At 40.0% G+C, this 26,410-nt stretch overlaps 1 protein-coding gene across 1 annotated transcript in view; it reads left to right on the top strand.

The window, feature by feature from the left end:
• Positions 1–26,410, top strand: part of atp9a (ATPase phospholipid transporting 9A) — a 182,950-nt gene that overhangs the window by 29,065 nt on the left and 127,475 nt on the right. Inside the window, exons 7-12 of the mRNA XM_073061648.1 lie at positions 5,293–5,387; positions 9,780–9,860; positions 10,718–10,793; positions 12,861–12,937; positions 23,797–23,957; positions 25,695–25,837. Coding sequence (XP_072917749.1) covers positions 5,293–5,387; positions 9,780–9,860; positions 10,718–10,793; positions 12,861–12,937; positions 23,797–23,957; positions 25,695–25,837 — 633 coding nt within the window. The remainder of the gene's footprint in view (positions 1–5,292; positions 5,388–9,779; positions 9,861–10,717; positions 10,794–12,860; positions 12,938–23,796; positions 23,958–25,694; positions 25,838–26,410) is intronic.

Genomic DNA, 26,410 nt, shown 5'->3' on the forward strand with positions numbered 1-26,410 from the left:
AGAGATTTGAAAGTAGTGGGGGGAGGGGGAAATGCGAAATGATAGGAGAAGACAGGAGGGGGTGGGATGAAGCTAAGAGCTGGAAAGATGATTGGCGAAAGGGATACAGAGCTGGAGGAGGGAAAGGATCATGGGACGGGAGGCCAGGATCATGGGACGGGAGGCCTAGGGAGAAAGAAAGGGGGAGGGGAGCACCAGAGGGAGATGGAGAACAGGCAAGGAGTGATTGTAAGAGGGGCAGAGAGAGAAAAATGGGGGGGAATAAATAAATAAGGGATGGGGTAAGAAGGGGAGGAGGACATTAACAGAAGTTAGAGAAATCAATGTTCATGCCATCAGGTTGGAGGCTACCCAGACAGAATATAAGGTGTTGTTCCTCCAACCTGAGTGTGGCTTCATCTTGACAGTAGAGGAGGCCATGGATAGACATATCAGAATGGGAATGGGATGTGGAATTAAAATGTGTGGTCTCTGTGAGATCCTGCTTTCTCTGGCGGACAGAGCATAGGTGTTCAGCGAAACGGTCTCCTAGTCTGCATCGGGTCACACCGGGAGCACCGGACGCAGTATACCACACCAACCAACTCACAGATGAAGTGTCGCCTCACCTGGAAGGACTGTCTGGGGCCCTGAATGGTGGTGAGGGGAGGAAGTGTAAGGGCAGGTGTAGCACTTGTTTCGCTTACAAGGATAAGTGCCAGGAGGGAGATCGGTGGGAAGGGATTGGGGGTGGGGAGCGAATGGACAAGGGAGTCGCGTAAGGAATGATCCCTGCGGAAAGCAGAAAGGGGGGAGAGAGAAAGATGTGCTTGGTAGTGGGATCCCGTTGGAGGTGTTAGAAGTTACGGAGAATTATATGTTGGACCCGGAGGCTGGTGGGGTGGTAGGTGAGGACAAGGGGAACCCTATCCCGAGTGGGGTGGCGGGCGGATGGGTTGAGAGCAGATGTGCATGAAATGAGAGAGATACGTTTGAGAGCAGAGTTGATGGTGGAGGAAGGGAAGCCCCTTTGTTTAAAAAAGAAAGACATCTCCTTCATCCTGAAATGAAAAGCTTCATCCTGAGAGCAGATGCAGCGGAGATGGAGGAATTGCGACAAGGGGATGGCATTTTTGCAAGATAGGAAGAGGAATAGTCCAGGTAGCTGTGAGAGTAAATAAGGGTGCCCATGGCTACACCTTTGGTTTGGAGGAAGTAGAAGATGGGGATAGTCAACATAGCTTTGTGCACAATAGGTTGTGACTAACTAATCTTAGAGTTTTTTCAGGAAGTTACCAGGAAAGTTGATGAGGGCAAGGCAGTGGAAATTGTCTCCAAGGACTTGAGCAAGGACTTTAACAAGGTCTTGCATGGGAGGCTGATCAACACAGTTCAATCATTTGGCATTAAGATTGATGTACTAAATTGGAATTGACGTTGGCTTAGTGGGAGAAACCAGAATGATAGTATATGGTTGTCTCTCTGACTGAAGGCATGTGACTAGTGGTGCGCCACAGGGATTGGCACTGGATCCATTGTTGTTTGTTATCTATATAAACAATCTGGATGATAATGTGCTAAACTGGATCAGCAAATCCTGCAGGTGACACCAAGACTGGGGTCATAGTGGACAATGAAGGAAGATTGTCAAAGCTTGAAGCGGTATCTGAACCAGATGGAAAAATAGGATGAAAAATGAAGGATGAAATTTAATGCAGTTAAGTGCAAGGTGTTGCATTTTTGGAGGACAGTTCACACTTGCACAGTGAATGGTAGGACACTAAGGCGGTTCGGTAAAACAGAGGGATCTGGAAATACAGGTCCATAATTCTTTGAAAATGGCATCATTGGCAGATAGGGTAATAAAGACAGCTTTTGGCATATTGACCTTCATAAATCAAAGCATTGATTGCAGGACTTGGGAAGTTTTATAAGAAACACAAAATACTCTTCAGATGCTGCGGTCAAAGCAACACGTACAACAAGCTGGAGGAACTCAGCAGGTCGGGCAGCATCCATTGACTGCTCGTTTCCACGGATGCTGCCCGACCTGCTGAGTTCCTCCAGCTTGTTGTAAGTTTTATAAGATGTTGGTGAGGCTTAATTTGGAGTATTGTGTGCGGTTCTGTTCAGCTACCTATTGGAAATGTATCAGTAAGATTGAAAGTACAGAGAAATTTTACAAGGATGTTGCCAAAACTTGAGGACCTGGGAAAAGTTGAATAGGTTAGGACTTTATTCTCTGGCGTATAGGAGAGTGAGGGGAGTTTTAATGGAGGTATACAAAATTATGAGTGTTGGAGATAGGATAAAGCAAACAGGCTTTTTCCACTGAGTCTGCCTGACTTGCTGAGTTCCTCCAGCATTTTGTGTGAGCCTTTCTGCTAAAGTTGGGTGGGGCAAGAACCAGAGGTCATAGGTTAAGAGTAAAAGGTGAAATATTAAAGGGGAACCTGGGAGGAGCTCTTTAACTGTGAGGGTGATGAGGGTGTGAAATGAGCTGCCACCAGATGTGGTGCATATGGATTCAATTTCTACATTTAAGAGAAATTTGGATGTACGTGATAGGAGGGGCTTGGAGGGTTAAGGCTCAGGTGTGGGTCAAAGGAACCATGCAGAATAACAATTCAGCAAGAACTAGATGGGCCAAATGACCTGTTTCTGTGCTATATTGCTGTATGGCACCATATCTACAACACTCTATTCTTCTAAGTTATCTTTGTTTATTGAGCTACAGGAATGGAATTGACTGAGCCAGCACCTGTCAAAAAGTATTGTCTTCTAAACATTAATGGGCATTTCTAAAGGGGGCTGTAGTGATCAATGGGAGAAAGAATTCATTATTTCCTTTCAGAAAGTGGGGGGGGGGGGGCATTACATTTTAATAATGATAGTGTCTTACTTGACACTATGTGGGTCCTGATTTGCTGGTGGATCTGGGTTGCTTCTCAAAGGAAAAAGCTGTAGTTTAAAGGTGCAAATAACAATGAAAATAATTTGGAGTTCATACTGATATGACCATGCAAATTTTTTCCCAGTACAGTTGTATTGCAAGCATAGTGTTGACCATTTCTCATCCACACAACAAACCAGTCCATGTGGTGTATTTTCACCCTTGATTGGAAGTTGTATAATTGTCTTTTGTCAGAACGTTGGTTTGGTAAAGCAAGAAATACCTTATCCCCCAATCCCCTCATTCTGCCAGTTAGCCGACATTTCTTGAAGCTCAGAAACAGAATATTTTTTGCATTCCCCATATTCACTTTGATAAGTCCACAGCCATTTGTTGTTCTACAGCTGGATTCCATGAGAGGTTGTGATTTCAAAAACAAATCGCGTTTTGGAATTTGCGCAACACGTGATGCTAGTGCTCGTAGTGGTGAGCAGTGACCGAGCAGCCCCGCTAGAAATCTCAGCCCAGTGTGACAGTGCGCAGTTGGACTCTGTTTATTTGTTGAGTCCATTCACAGTTTTTGATGAAAGATGGGGGAATCTGTTGATAATTGGTGAGTGCTGTATTGCATGGAGGGGAGGATGGTAGGCTGATGAGCGTGAACTGTGTTTTGCGAGCATTGAATGAACTTGTCCAACTTGGGCTATGACGTCAGCCTCTCCCTCCAGAACTAACTCCCCTAACTTCCTATATGCGCCACCAAATGATTCATGGGAGTGAACAAACGCTACTAGTGTAGTAGAAAATTGGAGGGAAATTTTCATTCTAAAGGCAGTCCAGAGTGTGGCAATTTTTTTTTTGAAGAGGAGGTGTGAGATGGAAGAGGAGGATTGTAGGCCTAGGGCTACAGACAATTCTACTAAGGTTAATGATGAAGAATTATAATCTGAGTCATTTCACTGCACTTGTGCAACAACAGACAGAAAAAAAATTCAATTTTTACAATGGAAGCTATTTAATAGTGGGTTTTACAAGGACTGGTGATCCAAGTTGTCCTATTCCATTGTGCCTAGTCTGTGGCAAGCAACTTATAAATGTAGTAATGGCTCCAGCAAAATTGAAAAGACCCTTAACCACAAATCACTGACATATGACATGTAAAATGCTGATTATTTTAAACAACTATTGGAATCTCAAAACAAGCAGATTAAAACTTTTGAAAATAAAGTCACACTCAGCAAAAGGATCCAGGAAGCAAGTTATTTAGTAGCTTTGAGACCAGTTCACTCAAATGTTTTTAGAAAAACTGTGAAAACCTGGACAACGAGCACACCAACCTCCTGGTGCATGCAGAAATCTGGTGCCTTAGCAGAGAAGTAGTTCTCAACAGGGTGTTTGAGCTGACAGGTGAATTGCAGGAGGATTTTCTAGAAATTAGTGGGCCAGATTCTGCTAAGTGCCTTGAATATGAAGAATGGCTGCAGAAATTAGCCTACTTAGTAGACATTTTTCACTGTATGAACTAATTGAACAAGTCTGTGCAGGGTCCTGGAGAAAATGTTTTTGACTTCTTGTGATAAGATTTTTGGGTTTAAAAGGAAACTGAATCTTGAAATGTTTCCACTACTGCTTCGGCTTGAGAGTGAAGAAGGATATCAGAAATCTCGAGTCTTATTGAAAACCACCTGGAAGAACTGCCGAACAAAACTGAATGGTATTTTTCCTCCCTTTCAACACAAGTGTATGATTGGGTGAGGGACCCTTTCTCTGAATCTTCTGCTTAGCTGAGAACTTGACTCTGAGAGAAGAGGAAGAACTTTGTGAACTGCACTCACGATGAGATTTACTGACCTGCCCCTGGGCAAGTTCTGGATTTCTGTGAAAGAAGAGTATTCTGCCATTCATAGGAAAGCAATGAACATTTTGCTGCAGTTTTCAAATTGTTACATGTGTGAGCAGGCTTTTTCATGTTTAACAAACATTAAGAAGAAGGAATGAAATTGTTTCCTTTATGTTGAAGGTGAAATCCGTGTGTGCTTATCTCAAATTCAACCCAGAATTGAGAAATTTATTATATTTGCCTTATCAGTTTTTAAAATTTGTGAAAGGGAAAGAAAAAGATTAATTTCAAGAAAGGTAAACTAAGCTTAACTATCTTTTTTTTCTAAAAAGGTTGGATAGAAATTAATTCCCTACTCAGAAGAGCATTGACAATTATTTTTGGACTATTATATCTACAGTTTAACTTACCATGAGCTGTAGATATAATAATTTCCGTGCAGAGATTCCCTGAGACCTGAAAATTATTTCAAGAGTTCCTCCAGGGCAAAAAGGTTGAGAAAGGCTGCTCTATAGTGAAGCAAACATATCGATACTCTTCACCTATTGCTTAAGTTTTCAAGACTACTTTGTGTTTTCAGGTTCCTGTTTTATCCGCACTGATCAGCTGGATGGTGAGACTGACTGGAAGATGCGATTGCCTGTTGGCTGTACCCAGAGATTGCCCATTGCTGCTGTAAGTACCAGAAAAACTGCTGAATAATTCCAGTTTGTTTTTGCTAAAATTGCTGCTCTTATTGCCTTTGCAGAGAATCAGAGAATTGTACATCATGGAAGCATGCACCTTGGCCCTCTGAACCTGTACAAACCATCATATGGGATTAGTGTAAATGGGTGCCTGATGGTCAGCACAGAATTGCTTGGGTGAAGGTTTCGTTTCCATTAGTGACAGTCACGAGTCATCCATCAGCACAAATCCCATTTTGATCTTTCCATCCTCCCATCACAACTCCTGCCTCCAACTCCCACCCCACCCTGAAACCACCGTCTACAGATTCTGTCACACACCTACATACTGGAAGCAATTTCCAGCAGCAGATTGTCCTCTGCATCTTTGGGATGTGGTAGGAAACTTGTGCACCCAGAGGAGACCCACATGGTAACAGAAAATGTGGAAACTCCACGTAGACAGACAGCATCATTGGTCTGATTGAAACCCTGGTTGCTGATTCTGTGAGGGAGTAGCTCTTAAATCGCTACACCACTCTATCTCCCACAGACGTATTGCCATTACCTTTGAAGAAGTATTACCGCTGATGATTTAAAGCTCCTATTACAACTTAACAATTTGAATCTCCTAAGGCCTATGATGCTGGGAAAATTTTTAATTTACTTTTTTTTTTACTGGTCAGCCTTTCACTGAAGAATTAACTAATTAGTTATTGAAAATTGTTCTTCAGCCTCCACCGAGCTGAGTGATTTCCACCAAAGCAGCTGTATGGTTGCCTTGGTTGGTAGGAACACCTTTGTGTAAGGAAGTGGAAAATCTTTCCAGAATCACTGGATTCTGAATTGGTTCCAAAGGACTGGAAAGTTGCAAATGTCACTGCATTTTTTAAAAGGAAGGGCAGCACAAGACAGGAAAGTGTAGGCCAGTTAACTTGACTTCAGTGATTCATAAGATGTTGGAGTCCATTATTAAGGATGACATTTCAGCATATTTAAGGGTTCACAAGCAGGAGGGGCTCATGAGAAATATAGGGCAGCCAGGAAGGAGCTTAAGAAAGGACTTAGGAGAGCTCGAAGGGGGGATGAGAAGGCCTTGGCATGTAGGATTAAGGAGAACCCCAAGGTGATCTATGCACATGTGAAGAAGGATGACAAGAATGAAGATGGGGCTGCTAAAGAATAAACAGGGCAACATGTGCCTGGAGGCGGAGTAGGTTGGGGAGGTCCTAAATGAATACTTTGCTTCAGTATTCACAAGTGAAAAGGACCTTGATCAGGGTGAGGTCGAAATAGAACAGGCCTGTATGCTGGGCAATGTGGAGATTAAGGAAGAAGTAGTGTTGGAACTTCTTAAAAACATCAAGATTGGTAAATCCACAGGGCCGGATGTGATATACGCCCAGGTTGCTGTGGGAAGTGAGAGGAGAGATCTCTGGAGCAGTACTATGATCTTTGAATCCTCTTTGGTTGCAGGGGAGATGCCGGAGGATTGGAGAATGGCAAATGTAGTTCCCTTATTTAAAAAAGGTATTAGGGAGAATCCTGGGAACTATAGACCGATGAATCTTAAGTTGGTGGTCTGCAAACTATTGGAAAGGATTCTTAAGGATAGGATCTACGAGCATTTGGAGAAGTACAGTCCACTCAAGGATAGTCAACATGGCTTTGTGAAGGGAAGGTTGTGCCTCACGAGCCTAATTGAGTTTTTTGAAGAGGTAACAAAACAAATTGATGAGGGTAGGGCAGTGGATGTGGTCTACATGGATTTTATCAAGGCATTTGACAAGGTCCCCCACAAGAGACTCATCTAGAAAGTCATGAGGCATGCGATAAGTGGAACCTTGGCTGTTTGGATGAACAATTGGCTTACAGGAAGAAAGCAGAGGGTAGTAGTGGAAGGAAAGTATTCTGCCTGGAGATCGGTGACTAGTGGAATGCCGCAAGGATCTGTCCTGGGACCCCTGCTCATTGTGATTTTTTATAAATGATCTGGATGAAGAGGTGGAAGGATGGGTGAGGAAGTTTGTGGATGACACGAAGATTGGCGGAGTTGTGGATGGAGCTGTAGGTTGTCACAAAGGCTATAAGAGGATATAGACAGGATGCAGAGTTGGGCAGAAAAGTGGCAGATGGAGTTCAATCTGGATAAGTGTGAGGTGATGCATTTTGGAAGGACAAATCAGAAGGCTGAGTACAGGGTTAATGGTCGGTGTCTTAAGAGTCTGGATGAACAGAGGGACCTTGGGGTTCCAATCCATACATCCCTCAAGGTCGCTGCACAGGTTGATAGGGTAGTTAAGAGGGCCTGTGGGATGCTAGGGTTCATTAATAGGGGGATTGAATTCAAGAGTAGAGAGGTCATGTTGCAACTCTACAAATCTCTGGTGAGACCGCACGTAGAGTATTGTGTTCAATTCTGGTCAGCTCATTATAGGAAAGATGTGGAAGCTATGGAGAGGGTGCAGAGGAGATTTACCAGGATGTTGCCTGGATTGGAAAACAAGTCTTATGAGGCAAGGTTAACAGAGCTGGGACTTTTCTCTTTGGAACATAGAAGGATGAGAGATGACTTGATAGAGGTCTACAAGATTGAGAGGCATAGATGGGGTGGATAGCCAGTACCTGTTTCCCAGTGCACAAATAGCAAACATCAGAGGTCATATGTACAAAGGTAAGGGAGGGAAATTTAGGGGAGACATCAGGGGTAAGTTTTTTTTACACAGAGGGTTGTGGGTGCCTGGAATGGCGGTGGAAGCTAAAACATTAGAGGTATTTAAGAGCTTCTTGGACAGGCATATGAATGAAAGAAAAATAGAGGGTTACGGGGTAGTGTGAGTTTAGTACTTTTTTTAAGGAATATATGGGTCGGCACAACATCGAGGGCTGAAGGGCCTGTACTGTGCTGTAGTATTCTAGTGTTCTAGTGTCTAGTGGTATGTAGAGGCACATGATACAATAGGCCGAAGTCAACATGGTTTCCTTAAGGGGAAATCTTGCTTGACAAATCTGTTGAAATTCTTTGGAATAACAGGCCGGATAGAGAAGGGAGACTCTGTCTTGTTGGATTTGTTGGATTTTCAGAAGACATTTGACAAGGTGCCGCACATGAGGCTGTTAAACAAGATAAGAGCCCATGGTATTAGAGGAAAGCTTCTAGCATGGACAGAATATTGGCTGGAGACGAAGAGTAGGAATAAAGGGGAAGTCTTTTCTAGCTGGCAGCCGGCGACTAGTGACGCTCCGTAGGAGTCAATTTTAGAGCTGCTTCTTTCACGCTATTTGTCAATTTGAATGATGGAATCAATGACTTTGTGACCAAGGTTGCAGATGATACAAAGCTAGGTGAAGGGGCCAAATGTGTTGAGGAAGGACTTGGACTGATTAGGGGAATGGGCAAATAAGTAGCAAATGGAACACAGTGTGGGGAGGCATATGGTCATGTATTTTGGTGGAAGGAGTAAATGTGTAAACTCTTTTCTAAATGGATAACAAATTCAGAAATTAGAAGTACAAAGGGACTTGGGAGTCCTAGTGTAAGACTCCCTAAAGGTAACTTGCAGGTTGAGTTGGTAGTATGGAAAAATAGTGCAATGTTAGCATTAATTTAAAAAGGATTAGAATGCAAAAGCAAGAATGAAATGCTGAGGCTTTATAAGGCATTGTTTGGACAACACTTGGGGCATTGTGAGCAGTTTTGGGCCCTTATCTAAGAAAGGATATGCTGGCGTTGGAGAGGGTTCAGAGGAGCATCACGAGAATGATTCCAGGAATGAATGGGTTAACGTATGAGGAGCATTTGATGTCTCTGAGCTTGTATTCACTGGAGTTTTCAAGAAGGGGGGACCTCATTGAAACCTATGAAATATTGAAAGGCGAAGATAGAGTGGATGTTGTGAGGATGTTTCTAATAGTGGAGGAGACTAGGTTCAAATGTCACAGCTTCAGAATAAAAGGGCATCCCCTAGAACAGGGTTGAGGGGGAATTTCTTTAGCCTGAGAATAGTGAATCTGTGGAATAAAAATGTAATGACTGCAGTGGAGGCCAAGTGATTAGTTATTGGACCGTGTAAATTGTCTCTTACAGATAAAGGATGTGTATTTGTGCTGTAGTGATTGTCTAGGTCCATGTACAAGTCATATTTACATACAATGGCTTTGTGTTTGCAGTGAGGATCTGGAATTGTTAAACTAGTTTGCCTTTATTTTCAACAAGCATGGACAAATCTTATCAGGATTTATCATGAGCGCAACGTTAAAGGAATTGATTGTTGGCCAGAATTTTTTCTGTAAGACAAGAAATAACTTTCCGTGGCAGTGACTTGTGACAATATTCCAATAAATCAGTGTGTCAGATATTGCTGCAACAGAATTGTTCATTTCTTATTCTGTTTTTTTTAAGGATTTGCTACAAATACGATCTTATGTTTATGCAGAAGAACCAAACATTGATATTCACAGTTTTGTGGGGACGTTCACTCGGGTGAGTTGATTTTGTTGAGAGAACATTGCTTCATTTTGTATCTGTCTTTCTTTTTGGAATGCGTGACTTGATAATATTTACTTCTTAAGTAAAAAAAAAGTGTGAAGATTCTGGGATAAAATTCCAACTCCTATTTCTTAACTAAAGAGACAGAGTACTTGGCATACTGCTCAGTTAAATCAGTTAACTACAATTCTGTTTTGACTGATGAGAATTCATGCATGAACATCAAGTGGTTGTGGACTGTGGATTACAAATTTTGTATCAGAGCCAAGGGTAAAGGAGAGTTATGTGATGTAATGCCATTCGGCTTTACAATTCAACCGCCAGGAGTAAGATATGTTAAAGTGCCGGGGTTAGGACTCAATGTATTTAAGTAAACTACTTAAGAACTTTTTAAAAGCTATTATTAATGCTTTTTGAGAGGGTGATTTTAGATGCATATCATATTTTTACTGAGTTAAGTATTGTATGTAATTAGTTTTGCTACAATAAGTGTATGGGACATTGGAAAAAATGTTGAATTTCCCCATGGGGATGAATAAAGTATCTATCTATCTATCTATCTGTTATTAACTTGATGGGTTCTGATGGAGTGATAAATGCAAGTTAATTTTGTTTGTTAATAACTGAGATTTAGGGCATTGGGGGACAAAAAGGACAGTCACCTTGACTCACAAGTGAGGAGAATGAAGCAATCACAAGGGTGACGTGAGAAATGCATGTATTCACACTGAAAAGATATTTTTAATTTGTTGATTCATGTGATAATTACAGTTTTGCAAGCAGGTAAGCAGCGGAACCCCACAAAGATATTGTAGCTACATCAAATCAAATAATTTCTTTTTGCTTTTCAGGAGGATAGTGACCCACCAATTAATGAGAGTTTAAGCATTGAGAACACATTGTGGGCCAGTACTGTTATAGCTTCTGGTAAGTTTTTTTTCCCTCAAAAAAGGATGTTCTCAAGTTTTTTTATTTTTCAGACTGCTTTCACCTGCTTGCTCTTAAACAAATTTTGTGTAAATAAAAACATTGACGAGGAGAAGACTCTGTTAACAGAGTTTTTGTTGCTTCTGTGTGATTTGTTGAATTATATGATGGTATGACAATAACTGACATGCAGTAATGCACATTTTAATTTCATCCCAAATCCAAAAACGGGTTGTCAGCTAGTTTCATGGAGAAAATGGGTTCGAAATTCATTCATATGTTTTGTGCCTAGTAGACATTGGGTGTGCAGCATTCAATCCTGTCATCATGTAAGTTACATTTGGTGCATCTGCAGGCAAATTGGACCATTCATCTATACAATGAAACAAAAAGGAAAGCACATCTTAACAGAAGGATAGGGATTCACTCCTGTGCTGTTTAGAGAAAATGTCGTTTATTCACCTTTGGTAGTTTGTTGAAGCAGAGATTGATGGAGCTATCTGGACTGCACTTTGGAGCTGCATCATATCTGCTAATTATTCAGCTAAAGGCATTTTGTTTTTTGGGAAGGATTCGCAACTATGTCAGAAGATATAGGAGCAGAATTCGGTAAGGGAGTGGGGTTGAGAGGGATAATAAATCAGCCATGATAGAATGGCAGAGCCAACTCAATGGGCCGAGAGGCCTAATTCTGCTTTTTGGCGGGTTCATGGATCGGAAAGGTTTAGAGGGAAGTGGAGCAAACCCAGGCAAATGAGACAAGTTCAATTTGACAACTTGGTCACTCTGAACAAATTGGCCCAGATGTCCAGTTTTTGTACTGTATTACTCAGTGGTACTTGGGGGGGGGGGGTGGGGGGTGGGGGTGGGGTGGGGGGGGAGGGATCTCCTGGCCTGTCTCTCCACTGTTGTTGACAGCTGCAGAAAGATGCTAGAATTTTATTTTGTTCCAAAGTGATCTTTCAAGTTTGTCACCTTTGCCTTTTATGTGCTTGGCCAAAACTAGAATGGCAAAATCACTTTTGGACAGTTCCCTCCAGTTTTTGTAAACCTAGTTCTCTTGAATGTGTTATGGATTCTAACAACTTCATAGATTTAATATAAGCTAAATAATTCCAACCTATAAAATTTAAGTCAGCCATTTAGCAAGGTGTTCATTGCTCATTCATATTTTTATTCTAGCTCAGCCATATTTAATACATTTTATGTAAAATTTAGTTATTATAGATAATACCATTATTGTTGATTGTTAGTTATATCATTCACATATTCCTGTATGTTGTCTGACTCAGTGAGAGGTCTGACCATTCATCTCTCTCTAGCCACCAGGCTTATGTTTCTCTGGCTACTCACCCATTGAGCACTCTGGTTGAAAATCAACCATGCAATGTTTTTGTTTGCTGCATACAGTATAGATGGTACATCTCAGTGTTGGAATTATGTTAACAGAATGTCAAAGCTTGGATTTTAATAATGACCTTCTGTTCTCTTGTAGCATAACTGTGTTCAAAGACAGTGCAGGCTGTGTGGTTTTCTTTCCGTAGTTGTCAGATTGCAGTGCCAGTTGTGATAGGGTAATTGCTCTATTCTGCTTTGCAACTCTTGAAATGCCTCTTTGTCTAAGCTGCTGTGAGGTTTCCTGATGACAAAGCCAGTAGCATTCTCTTAACCAGCACTCTTGAAATCACCAGGATTACAACATTTTAAAATTAACGTACTATTCTGCTCTGTTTTTCCTTTCCGCTCATACCCTTTTGACCACCTTTCCAAATGCGTTTGCTCTGCTATTTATCCTTGCTAAGTCATGGAAAATTTGTGGCTAATGGAACATCCTTTCTGCTGCCAAATATGTTTGGTTAACTGTGCACAAGCCTGTGCTCAAAGCTCGGACTTCCAGTCTAGCTGTCCCTGTACCATAATAATGTAATGTTTGCTATGTATTTTTTAAGTAATAGGTACAAAAAACCCCTGAGATTTAAAGAGATGATTTCTGCTTTGAGAATTGTGTTATTCTTAAACTATAATCAGAATATTTTGTAATGTTTTTTTATGTTATTTCCATTCAAGGCACAGCAGTTGGTGTTGTTATCTACACAGGAAAAGAAATGAGGAGTGTTATGAATACTTCACACCCAAAGAACAAGGTATATTTTAACAGCCATGGCCAAGAAAGTAATTAGCATTAAATATCATAATTACTTCTTGCAGAGTATAATACTGAAAAAGGTACTATGGGAAATAGCCTATTGTTTTATTTAATTAATTTAATTGCATTCTAAACAAAAATGTAACGAGCAATAAATTTTTCATCATGAGTTATGTCACATTCTAAATTCCAACATTTAGAACTATTTTCACAGTATCTTTTCAAAGATGACACAAGCTGAAATCAAAGGATGTAAATATGTTTTCTCAGACTAGATTTATACACTGATGTTGACAGCCAATAGGTGACATTTAAGTGCTAATGTAATACGTTTAGTCCGTGTTATGCTTGACCAGTTACCTGTAGTTTGCTCACAAAAAAATTCTGTGGCTGTATGTTATTAAGATCTTTGATTGTTGCTACATGGATTCCAGACTCCGGGTATAATCAGATTAACAGGTAATTGAGCAATGTTAAAGTAAATGGACTAATACACAGATTAGACAACAGGTTGCCCAAGTCATGAGATGAACATTTCATTTGTGTTGATTTGTAATAGTTCTGTGGGGAACTGTGTTTATTGAGTTATTGGTGTGTGAGCTGGCGTTCGTTGTCTTTCCTTTGTTACCGTCAAGGTGGTGGTGAGCCACCTTCTCGAACGGATGGAGCTCTTCTTTTGAAAGTAATTCCAAAATATTGTTGGACAGGGAATTCCAGGATTTCAACCCAGTGATGATGAAGAAATATATTTTAATTTGATTGATACAGGTGTGACCTGGAGATGAACCTGTAGATGGTGATGTCTCCATTTGCCCAAAATTCTTGTGGTTCTTAGTGACAGAGATTGCAGATTTTGGAGATAATGTCAAAGAGCCCAGATAAGTATCTGCAATACATTTTGTCGTTGGTAAACACTGTGGTTATATTACACAGTTGGTGAATGGGATGGTGATTAAGCAGGCTGCCTTGTCTTGGATGGTGCCAAGTTTCTTCAGTGTTTTTAGAGATATACTCATCTAGGCACATTGAGAGATTTCCATCATGCTCCTGGCTGTCAATATAAATTTATTATCCAAGTACGTATATGTCACCCTGACTACCTTGAAAGTCATTTTCTTCCGGGCATTTACAGGAAAGTAAAGAAATTCAAAGTTCTAAGTAAATTTATCATCAAACTACAAATACAGTTGCAAGAAGTTTGTGAACCCTTGCAATTGCCTGTTTTTTCTGTATTGATTACTCATAAAATGTTGCCTGATCTTTGTCTAAGTCACAATAATAGACAAATACAATCTGCTTAAACTAATAACACACAATTGTACTTTCAATATCTCTATTGAACACATTGTTTAATTACTTACAGTCCAGGCTGGAAAAATATGCAAATCCTTGTATTTAATAATTGGTAGATCTTCCTTTAGCTGCAATAACCTCCACCAAATGTTTCCTGAGGCTGCTGATCAGATTTGCACAATGGCAGGGAGGAATTTTAGACCATTCCTCCATACAAAACTGTTTCGGTTCATCAATATTTCTGGGATACTTTGCATGGACAGCCCTTTTCAGGTCATGCCACAGCACCTCAATTGAGTTAGGGTTTGCACTTTGATTCGGCTATTCCAAAACACAAATTTTCTTCCTTTTCAACCATTCTGTTGTTGATTTATTCTTGTGTTTCAGATCATTGTCTTGTTGCAACATTCAACTTCAATTAAGCTTAAGGTGACAGATTGCTACCCTGATATTCTCCTGTAAAATGTTTTGATACAGTTTTGAATTAATTGTTCCCTCAACGATTGCAAGCTGTCCAGGCCCTAAGGCAGCAAAGCAGCCCCAAACAATGATGCTCCTTCCACGATGCTTTACACTTGGGATGAGGCTTTTTGTGTTGGTATGCAGTGTCCTTTTTCCTCCAAACATAGCGGTGTGCATTTCTACCAAAAAGTTCAACTTTTGTCTTAACTGTTCACAGAACATTGTCCCAAAAGCATTATGGTACATCCAGGTAGTCTTTTGCAAACTTGAGAAGTGTTTTTTTTTGGAGAGAAGTGGTTTCCTCAATGGTGTCCTTCCATGAACACCATTTTTGTTCAGTGTTTTTCTTATAGTGGACACATGAACAGAGACTTTAGCAAGTTCTAGAGATTTCTTCAGGTCTTTTGCTGTTACGGGTGGGTTCTTTTTCATCTCCTTCAGCATTCATTCATTGGAACACCTGACTCTAAATAGCTGTTGTGGGAGGCATTACCCCAAAGGTTCACATACTTTTTGAACCTAGACTGTGATTGTTTAAATGGTGTACTCAGTATTGATGAGAAGAAGTACAATTGTTTGTATGTTAGTAGTTTTGGCAGATTGTGTTTGTCTATTATTGTGACTTAGATGAAGATCAGACCACATTTTATGAGTAATTAATACAGAAAACCAGGTCATTGCAAAGGGTTCACGAGCTTTTTCTTGAAACTGCATTTCACCATATACAGCCCTGAGATGTATTTTCTTACAGACATACTCAATAAATCCATAGAAAGATAACTACAACAGAATCAGTGAAACACCACATCAACTTGGGTTTTTAACCAGAGTGCAAAAGACAGCAAACTATTAAGAAATACAAAAATAAATAAATAATAAATAAGCAATGAATATCAAGAATATGAGATGAAAAGTCCTTGAAAGTGAGTCCATAGATTGTGGGAACATTTCAATGGTAGCGTAATGGAAGTTGAATGAAGTTACCCCCTTTTGTTCAAGAACCAGGTGGTTGAGGTGTAATTCCTGTTCTTGAACCTGGCGATGTAAGTCCTGGGGCTCCTGTACCTTCCTGATGGCAGCAGTGAGAAGTTCAAAGTATATTTATTATCAAAATATGTATACATTTTACAGCCTTCAGATTTGTCTCCTTACAGGTAGCCACAAAACAAAGAAATCCCAAAAGAACCCATGGAAAAAAGACCAACAAGCATCCCGGGGGAAAAGCAGTTCCTTGTCAGTGTCCTAAATTTAGTCCCCTGAAACTTGAGGCAATGGCCCTAAGTTCTAGTCTCACCTACCAGAGGAAACCACTTTCCTGCCTCTATCTTCTCTATCCCTTTCATAATTTTATATGTTTCTACAAGATCCCCTCTCATCCATCTGAATTCCAGCGAGTACAGTCCTAAGCAACTCAACCTCTCCTCATAGTCTAACCTCCTCACCTCTGGAATCAACCTGATGAACCTCCTCTGCACTGCCTCCAAAGCCAGTATATCCTTCCTCAAGTAAGGAGACCAGAACTGCATGCAGTTCTCCAGGCGCAGCCTCACCAGTACCCTGTATACTTGTAGCACTATCTCCTGCTCTTAAATTCAATCCCTCTAGCAATGAAGGCCAATATTCCATTTCCCTTCTTGATAGCCTGCTGCACTTGCAAACCACCCTTTTGTGATTTGTGCACAAGCACTCCCAAGTCCCTCTGCACAGCAGCATGCTGCAATCTTTTACCATTTAAATAATCTGATTGTGCATTTTTCGTTCCAAAGCAGATGACCTTACATCTACCAAAATTGTACTCCAGTTGCCGGACCCTTGCCCACTCACTTAACCTATCTATATGTCTCTGATGACTCTCCGTATCCTCAGCACAAATTGCTTTTCTTCTCAATTTAGTGTCATCAGCAGACTTGGAAACACTACACTCAGTCCCCTCCTCCAGATGGTTAATGTATATTATGAACAGTTGCAGGCCCAGCACTGACCCCCTGAGGCACACCACTCACCACTGATCACCAACTAAAGAAACACCCATGTATTCCAATTCTTTGCTTTCTATTGGTTAATCAATGCTCTATCCATGCTAATACATCACCCCCAACTCCATGCAACCTTATCTTATGGAAAAGTATTTTATGTGGCACCTTATCAAATGCCTTCTGGAAATCCAAGTAAATAATATCCATCTATTTTCCTCTATCCACTGTACATGTTATATCCTTGATGAACTCCAGTACGTTTGTCAAACGGGACCTGCCCTTGCTAATACAATGCTGCATCTGCCTGATAGATCGTTGTTTATTTAGTGATAGCTTCAAGCATTTTCCCAACTACAGATTTTAAACTAACTGGCCATTAGTTACCTGCCTTTTGCCTACATCCCTTTTTGAACAGCAGTGTGACATTTGCCGTCTTCCAATCCGCCAGGACCAGCCCAGAGTTCAGAGAATTTTTGTAAATTGTCACCAAACCCTCTACTATAACCTCTGCCACTTCTTTCACTACCCTGGATCCATTGAATTAGAACTGGGGACTTGTCTATCTTTAGGCCCACAAGTTTGCTCAGTACTACCGCTTTAGTGATATCGAGATCCTTACCTGCCAATCCTTCTGTATCATCTTTCTTTGGCATGTTAGATGTGTCCTCCACTGTGAAGACAGACACAAAGTAGTCATTCAAAACCTCAGCCATCTCCTCATTACCCAATGTCAATTCACCTTTCTCGACCTCCAAGGGACCTATGTTCACTTTAGCCACCCCTTTCTGCTTATAAATTATAAAAACTCTTACCGTCCATTTTTATATTATCCTAGTTTATTTACAGTACATAATCTGTCTTCCCTTTCTTTATTGCAAACTTAGAGGTTCTTTGCTGCTTTTTAAAGTTTTCCCAATCTTCCAGTTTCCCACTACTCTTGGTGACTTTGTACGCACTAGTTTTTAGTTTGATACACTCCTTTATTTACTTAGTTACCCATGGCTGGCTCTCCCCACCATTATTTTCAACTGGGATATACTTTTGTTGAGCACCATGAAAAATATCTTTGAAGGTCTTCCACTGTTCCTCAACAGTCCCACTATCATATAGCCTGTGTTCCCAGTCCACCCTATCTAACACCTCTCTCGTCCTGTTGTAGTCTCCCTTGTTTAAGCATAATACACTGATTTTTGATCAAACTATTGCACCCTCAGTCATACTCTGATCATTCTTTCCAAGAGGATCCCTAACTACAAGATCACTAATTTTACCTGTCTCATTGCACAGGACCAAATCCAAGATAGTACATTCCCTTGTAGGTTCAGTAACATACTTTCCTCAGTCTTGGGTCAATTCTGCCTCGCCTCTGCTCACATCTCCATTGTTAGTGGTGATCATTATTAATAAGGAATTTAGTCATTTTCTTTGTTTTGTTTGCTGCCAATACATAGTCACTGGGGGTCTCTGACGGATGCTGTTTTCCTCTGACAGCATTTCATGTAGATATGCTCAATAGTAGGGAGGGCATTATCCGTAATGGACTGGGCTGTATCCACTACTTTTTGTAGGATTTTTTATTCAACGACTTTGGTGTTTCCATACCAGGCCATGATGCAGCCAATTAATATACTCTCCACCACACAGCTATAGAAGTTTGTCAAAGTTTTAGATGTCACGCAAAATCTTCGCAAACTCTTAAGGACGTAGAAGCATTGTCGTGCTTTCTTCGTAACTGCACTCACGTACTGGGCCCAAGACCAATCCTCTGAAATAAAAACACCGAAGAATTTAAAGTTGCTGACTTCTGTTCTCCAATGAGGACTGGTTCCTACACCTCTTGGTTTCCTTCTCTTGAAGTCATAATCAGCTCCTTTTTCTTGCTGACATTGAGTGACAGGTTGTTAAGGGGAGATTTTTATCTCCCTTTTAGATGCTGATTCATCACCACATTTGATTCTACCAATGACAGTGGAGTCATTGGCAAACATAAATATGGCACTGGAACTGTACTTAGCCACACAGTCATAAGTGTATAGTCAGCAGAGCATGGGGCTAAGTACACAACCTTGTGCCCCTGTGCTGATAGTGATTGTGGAGATGTCATTGCCAATCTACTGACTGGGGTCTGCAAGTGAGGAAATCGGGGATCCAATCGCGCAGGGCATTATTGAGGCCTAGGTCTTGGAGTTTAGTGATTAGTTTTGAGGGGATGATAGTGTTGAATACTGAACTGTAGTCAATGAAGAGCATCCTGATGTATGTATCTTCCTTGTCTAAGTGTTCCAGAATTGAGTGAAAGCTCAGTGAATCCAAAAGAATCCTTTTAGATATTTAGGTGTCATAATTATTTTTAAAAAAAGATCTTTATAAAGCCAATTTTCCTCCCTCAGTGGACTCTATGAAGTACTCATTTAGTAGATGGAGCCCACTTACATTTTCACTTGTTGGCCGTATTCATGTAGTTAAAATGATTTTACCAAAATTTTTATATTTATTTCAGAATATTCCTGTTTTTTTTGACCAAGAAGTTTTTTGATCGGATTGATTCTATTATTCTGTCTTTTATTTGGGATAATAAAAGACCAGGAATTAGTAAATGTTATTTACAAAAGTTGAAAAAGGATAGAGGTCTTGCTTTGCTTAATCTAAGAATGTATTATTGTGCTGTTAATTTGCGATATATGTCCTTTTGGTTATATTGGGTTGATAGGAATGATCGGCCAACCTGGAACTGAGAGCTGTAAAACAGTTTTATTTAACTTCGTTATTAGGAGCTGCTCTACCTATACAATTAGCTAAAGTTGCTAATTTAAACCTATATTCTGTGATTAAGCACTCTTTACAAATTTGGCTCCAGTTCAGCAATTTTTTTAATCTTAAAAAATTTTAACTTTGTAGTTTAATTTATCATAATTACTTTTTTAAACCTTCCTTGAGCGATCCAATTTTTTTACTTTGGAAAAATAAAGGTATTAATTCTTTTTTGGATTTATTTAAAGAAGGCAGATTGATGTCTTTCGAACAATTAGCTGATAAATATTCTCTCTCATATTCCCACTTCTTACAATACCTTCAAGTTAGACACTTTTTACAAAAATATTTAAGTAATTTTCCTTACATATTGAAGGCTGGCTTGTTAGATGCTATTATGAAAATGAATCCTTCAATGAAAGGTTCTTTTGGAGGAATTCATAATTTATTATTGCAATGGGATAAACATCCTTTACTTAAGATTTAAACAGGATTGGGAGAAGGAACTTACGGTAATTTGACTTTTATATGGGAGGATTGGATGCGGATTCTGAAGCTGGTTAACTCTTCTTCGATCTGTGCTAGTTATTCACTGATTCAATTTAAAATTGTACATCGTTACCATTTGACGAAGAAGAGACTTTCTAAAATATTTCCCAATGTTGACAAGTATTGTGATAGATATAAAACTGAGATAGCTACACTGACACATATGTTCTGGTCATGTTCTATATTAAAACAGTTTTGGAAGTCAGTCTTTTCAACAATTTCTAAAGCACTCAGAATCAACTTACAGCCTAATAAATTGACTGTGCTTTTTGGAATAATTCCTCAGAATATCCATGGTATTTCTGTATCTGACCAACATGTTATTGCATTTGTTACATTGATAGCTAGGAGGGCCATCTTGTTGAAATGGAAGGATATATCAGCTCCTACTTTGTCACAATGGTTCTCTCAAATGATGCTGTGTCTTAGCTTAGAGAAAATTAGAAGTCGAACCTTTGAACCTTTATTTGATTTTGAGAAGAGATGGGTGCTCGTTATTATCATTTCAGTCAACTGAGATTTTCTCCATGATCTAATTGTAAATTTTTTTGATATATTTTTCTTTCTTGTTGGTGGTTTGATGTTTATTTTTAGAAGCTTTCTGTATGACGCATGGCTCCGGGGTTGTACCCCCAATGGGTTTCTTTTTTTTTAAACTTTTTTTGCTTAGTAGGGTTTTTTTTATTCACGAAAATTTTCAAAATCTTTAAGATAATTTTTTGAGGCATTATAAGTGTTGTTATTTCAATGTACCTGTGTTATTTTTGAATAATAATAATAATAAAAAGATTTGAAAAGAAAAAAAGGTCAGTGAAATGGCCTGTTGACCTGTAGTGGCAATGGGCAAATGGGAGCAGATTGAAGTCACTGCTCAAGGAGGAGTTAATATGCTTCATGACCAATCTCTCAAACCACTTCATTCCAGTGGTCAATTGTGAAATTGGATTGCAGATGGTGGAAAGACATTGTGGTGTGAGGATATGAGCCATTTTCTCCAAGATACCAGTCTATGACCTGCTTTTGTGGCCACAGTTTCTATGAATGTTGACAACTCTTATTAGCTCATGCTTCAAAATTGTCTAGCTCTTGGTACCTGCAGGCATGGGAGTGAAGAAGGGCTTTAGAGGACCACTGCTTTCAGAACTAGACGAAGGTAACTCATCTACTGGTATCACACTCTTGGGTAGGGTTGGGCCAGGATATATGTGTTTTTAAAAAAAAAATTGTCCTTTGCCATGACCTCAGCAGATCTTCATTTTTTTGACACAAAACTTCTAAAATAAGTAGCAAGTAATTCCTCTCCACCCACACCCTCCATCTTGATAAGAATGGCTGCTTTCTTTTATATAATGAGGTACATTGGAATACTTGTCCATAATTGGGCAATTAATGCTTTAAAATGATGATAAAAGATTACTATGAATCATTTATGGGAAGGACAATGCAGCCTGACTTGCACACGTCCCTTCCAATCTATATATTTTAAAAAAAGGATACAGCATCCTGTTATATAAGTTATAAGTTATGACTGCTATTGTTAAGCACCCTAACCTGAGGCACCAACCTTAAATTACTACAGCCAGCAATTTGCCTCAGAGTGTTTAGGGTATGCAATTGCAATGGTTACAATGTTTTTAAAGATGGCCTTATCTTCCTGTGAAGTACATCAGGGGTAAAACCCTCCAGCCATTGAGCACTTCTGTTTGAAACGCTGTCGTAGAAAAGCAGCATCCATCATCCAAAATCCTTACCACCCAGGCTTTGCTCCTTTCCTGCTGTTGCCATCAGGTAGAAGGTACAAGTGCCTCAGGACTCACACCACCAGGTTTAACAACAGTTACTGCCCCTCAATCATCAGGCTCTCGAACAAAAGATATCTATTGAGATGTTCCCACAACCAATGATCTCACTTTCAGGGCTCTTTATTTTGTTATTTCATGCTCTCGTTACTTATTGCTATCCATCTATCCATCCATGCATTTGCAGAGTTTGTTGTCTTCTGCTCTCTGGTTGTTCTTTCATTGATCCTGTTTATATATGATTTGCTCAATATGCCTGCAGGAAACAGAATGTGGTGACGTGTGTACTCTGATAATAAATTTTACCTACCACAAGGTGGCAGCAGGGGTAGCATCAACTGGTGAATGAGTGTATAAACAGACCTTGGAATGGATTCACTGTAATCTTGTGCAAGAGCCAGATTTGACACATAGTTGCCTACTCTAAAATGAAGAGTTCCATTTTGTTTTTTCATGAGCTGTGACTCAATGAATTTGGTTCTCTGGTAATAGTAGAGGAATTGCATCATGTCCCAGATGAACAAAATACACCAAAAGTGTAAAGTTTATGTGGTAACTTCTACCTTACAAAAAGACCACTCGACAACTTGATGGCCAAAAGAGCATCTTTATCTGGGACAGCAAATGATATTTACAATACAGAGGCTTCCAGGTACCTCGTGCGGCATGGGTGGAGGAACTATATACAATGCATACTGGGAGTAAAAACAGCGGAAGTGAAGACCCCGCCAACCCCAGTAGTATTAACTTACTTTTAATAATACTCACATTACAACACTTCTCCCCCTTTAAAATCCAACATTCCCCAAATATAGAAGAACTGGGAAATAAAAACAGTGGTATCATTAGCAACAGGTAACCAATATCAAAACACCTAAAAAAAAATGGCAAATTCAATATTCAATCTAACAACAAAAACTATCCAATCAAAGAGTCAGTCTGTCAGGAGGTTTGCAAGGGTGCTGAGATCTACGCACTACCCCCAGTGACCCAGCAGGCACCGCTGGTGAGGATGTTTTGGGTGGATCTACTGTTGGGGATACGAGAGGGGTCTGTGTGCCGCGTGAGAATGTCCATCCTCTTAAGGGGACTCTGCCCCCTCTGCCAGTGTCTCTCCCTCTAGCAAAGTCACTGGTGGACATGCTTTCCTGGTATTATTAGCAGCCAACTCCATGCCTTGAGCAATCTCTAGGGCTGTCTTGGAAGTCAACGGTGGGGTTTCCCCCAACAAGCGGCATTGTGTGTCGTCATTATTAATGGCGCATACTGATCTGTCATGGAGCATGTCATCCAACATGGCTCCGAAATCACAATGCTCCGACAGCTGCTGAAGCTCGGTCACAAAATCACCCACAGACTGACCTGGCTTCCGGACATGGCTGGGAAACTTGAACCATTGAACTATCACCGCAGGCTTTGGATTGTGGTGGTTCCCGACGAGCTTGACCAGTTCGTCGTATGGAATTTCTCCCAGTTTCCACGGTGTAGCTAAGTTCTGTATCAGCTTGTATGTCTTTGCCCCGCACACACACACTCGGAACAATTTACTCCTCTTAGCCTCCTCAGTAATTCCATTAGCACAGAAAAAGTGGCCCAACCTTTCCTCATATTCCTGCCACTCCTCGATTTGCTCGTCAAACACACCGACCGTTCTGAACACAGCCATCCAAACACGAGGCTGCTTGCTCGCTCACAGCTCCTGATCGAAAACGGGGCCGACCCATCCACAAAACCAGTTTAACTCATCGCCAAAAATATGTGGTAACTTTACAAAAAGACCACTCAACAACTTTATGGCCAAAAGAGCATCTTTATCTGGGATGGCAGATGATATTTACAATACAGAGGCTTCCAGGTACCTCGTGCGGCCTGGGTGGAAGAACTATATACGATGCATACTGGGAGTAAAAAGATCCTGCCAACTCCGGTAGTCTTAACTTACTTTTAATAATACTCACATTACAACAGTTTATATTTCTGGATGTGTATGGAAAAGTAATTCTTTAACCTTTTTTTCCCCCTCATAGATGGGGCTGTTTGACCTGGAGGTGAACTGTTTAATGAAGGTCCTGTTCGTTGCTTTGGTGGCATTATCCCTTGTGATGGTGGCCCTGCAGCATTTCAGGGGACGTTGGTATCTCCATTTGTTTCGCTTCTTCCTTCTGTTCTCTCACATAGTTCCAATCAGGTAAATACAGCAATTGAATTTGCTCTCATTTTCCCTGCAAGAGTATTATTTTTTTTCTAATATTGTTTGCTTTCCATCTCCATTTTGGATTCCCCACCTTATAAAGCATAACCTGTACATTTTGCTGCCATATTGCCAGTGTCTGGACTTATTTCCTTTGTCCACGTGGTGAATAACATTGACCTGAGCACTGAAGCCTGGAGTAAATGAGGAGCACAAAGAGCATGTGGTCCACATGAACGTTCAAATTTTTCTCATGTGCGTAATTGACTTTTGAATGACTCAAAATCGGGTAACGATGAATTGAAAGAAAGTTGCAAATCAGAAGACTGAAGTTGAAGGATGTTTCAGGGTCTGTTATAAAATGAACAGATGACACTTGGAAGTGGTAATTTTTTTTAAGTTTCATGTACCACAGGTGAGGTATAGTTTTGGAAAGTACCAAGTTTGTAGAGTCAATATGATGTGGAAGATTGTCCCTGTAATGTCTAGCTGGTTTGCTAAATGAGCAGATAATTGACAAGTTAAATTCAGTCCATAAATATTTTGATAAGAGGAACAAGGAGACTTCTTATGTTTTGGAAAGTAAGGAATTAAATGAGATATTGGAGCCACGAGGTTTGCAAAATTTGATGCATATTGTGATGACGGAATAGATATAAGAGAATGAAAACAAAGCATTATGTTCTCATTCTTACAGGAATAACATACAAAAGCAGGAGATGATCAGTTATATTGAACATTGATTAGAGTAAATTTGGAGCAATTGAAGATCTAGTTCCGATGAAGGTCACTGTCCTGAATTATTAACTCTGTTTCTCTCTCCGTAGATGTTGCTTGCTTGACCTGAGTATTTTCAACACTTAATATTGTTATTTCCTTTCAGAGGAGCCTGCCAACCACAAACTGAGAGCAAAGTGAAAAAATGCACAGTAGTTCTGCACAGATGTTGTCAGAGTAGACATTATCAGCAAAGATTACGCAGCAAATTGAACCGAACTGAGGTCCTTCAAACGGTTTTCCCTGTGAAGAAAAAAAAATCCTGAGCAATTTTCAGCTGATCTTGTTGATAGTTTCCATATTGAGTTACAGCAAATTACCCACAGTGTATGTAGCTGCAGGAGACTCGGGGGAAATTGATGGAAATGTGAGAGTTAGTAACAGATCACAGGGAAGTGTGTGGTGGAATGGGAACTGATAGGAATTCTCCATAGATAGGCAGAATGGCTGCCTTTATGTCATGTGAAATGCTTAGCATAACTAGTTACTTTTTGTACAATAATTCCTTGATCTACATAAGGTCTATTTTTCAGGAAAACATTTCATTAAGAAAATCTTGTTAAATCGAAAGGCTGGACAAAATACATAATTGATACTTCAGTTCAATTTATCTTTAAGCAAATACACTGCTTTAAATGTAAACATACCCTTAAGAGTTGAGGGTATTGCAACAAAAATTCGGAAATCTAATGTTTGTAAGTCAAGATGTTGCTGCAAAAAAATAATGTTTCCTTTCAAATATCTAACATTATTGCAACTTGTATTCATATGAGCAATGCCAGATCGAATCTGATCATTTTTTAATACTTTTCATTTATAGCCAAAAGGCAATGGGCTAAATCTTTATATTACCTACCCGAAGAAATCTCATTGACTTCATTTCCTTCAGTCTGTACTTATTTGTTCCCAAGGTAAGCGTAGCCATCAACTTATGTACGTTTCTTCTAATTTATCTAGTATTCGTGTCAATCTGGACATGGGAAAGATGGTCTACAGTTTGATGATTCGTAAAGATGATAAAATTCCTGGCACAGTGGTACGGGCTAGCACCATTCCAGAACAGCTTGGAAGAATTTCCTATGTTCTAACAGACAAGACAGGTAATTCCTCTTTGTTAGTGTTTTGTGTACATGTCTATCTCAGAGTACTTCCAAGGCTGTCAAAGTTAAGAAGATGTAAAGGAAGATGGAAAGGGTTCATAAGGAGGATAACAAGAAAAAAGAGGCCTCATTGTGAGAGTTATTCAAAACTGGAGGGTTTTGTTTATAGAAAGTTAATGGAAAATTGAAGACATTCAGAATTAAGGGACATTATAATGAAAAAAAGCAAGGTTAAACTTGCATTTGTATAATGCAAGTAAGTCAATGTCAGAGATAATCAAATAAAGAATGTTGTCAAAAGAGAGGAAAAAGTTGAAAGTGATTTTAGAGTAGAAATATTGTATCTGAAGTAATGGAAAATATCTGTGGTGGCTTTTGAAGGAGAGCTGTTTAAAAAGGATATAGGAATGGAACAGGATAATTGAAGTCAGAGGTCTAATGTCTGCAAATCCGGGTTAGGGATTGGATGTTGGAGGCCTGGAGGTGGCCTGTCCTGGGCTTGGAGGCCTGTTTGTGTGTGTGTGTGAGTAGGTGGGATGGAGGAAAGCAGTTTGTTTTGCTGTTTTTGCTTTG

This window comes from Hemitrygon akajei, chromosome 11, assembly GCF_048418815.1.
Source record: "Hemitrygon akajei chromosome 11, sHemAka1.3, whole genome shotgun sequence".
In the NCBI taxonomy this organism is placed as follows: domain Eukaryota; kingdom Metazoa; phylum Chordata; class Chondrichthyes; order Myliobatiformes; family Dasyatidae; genus Hemitrygon; species Hemitrygon akajei.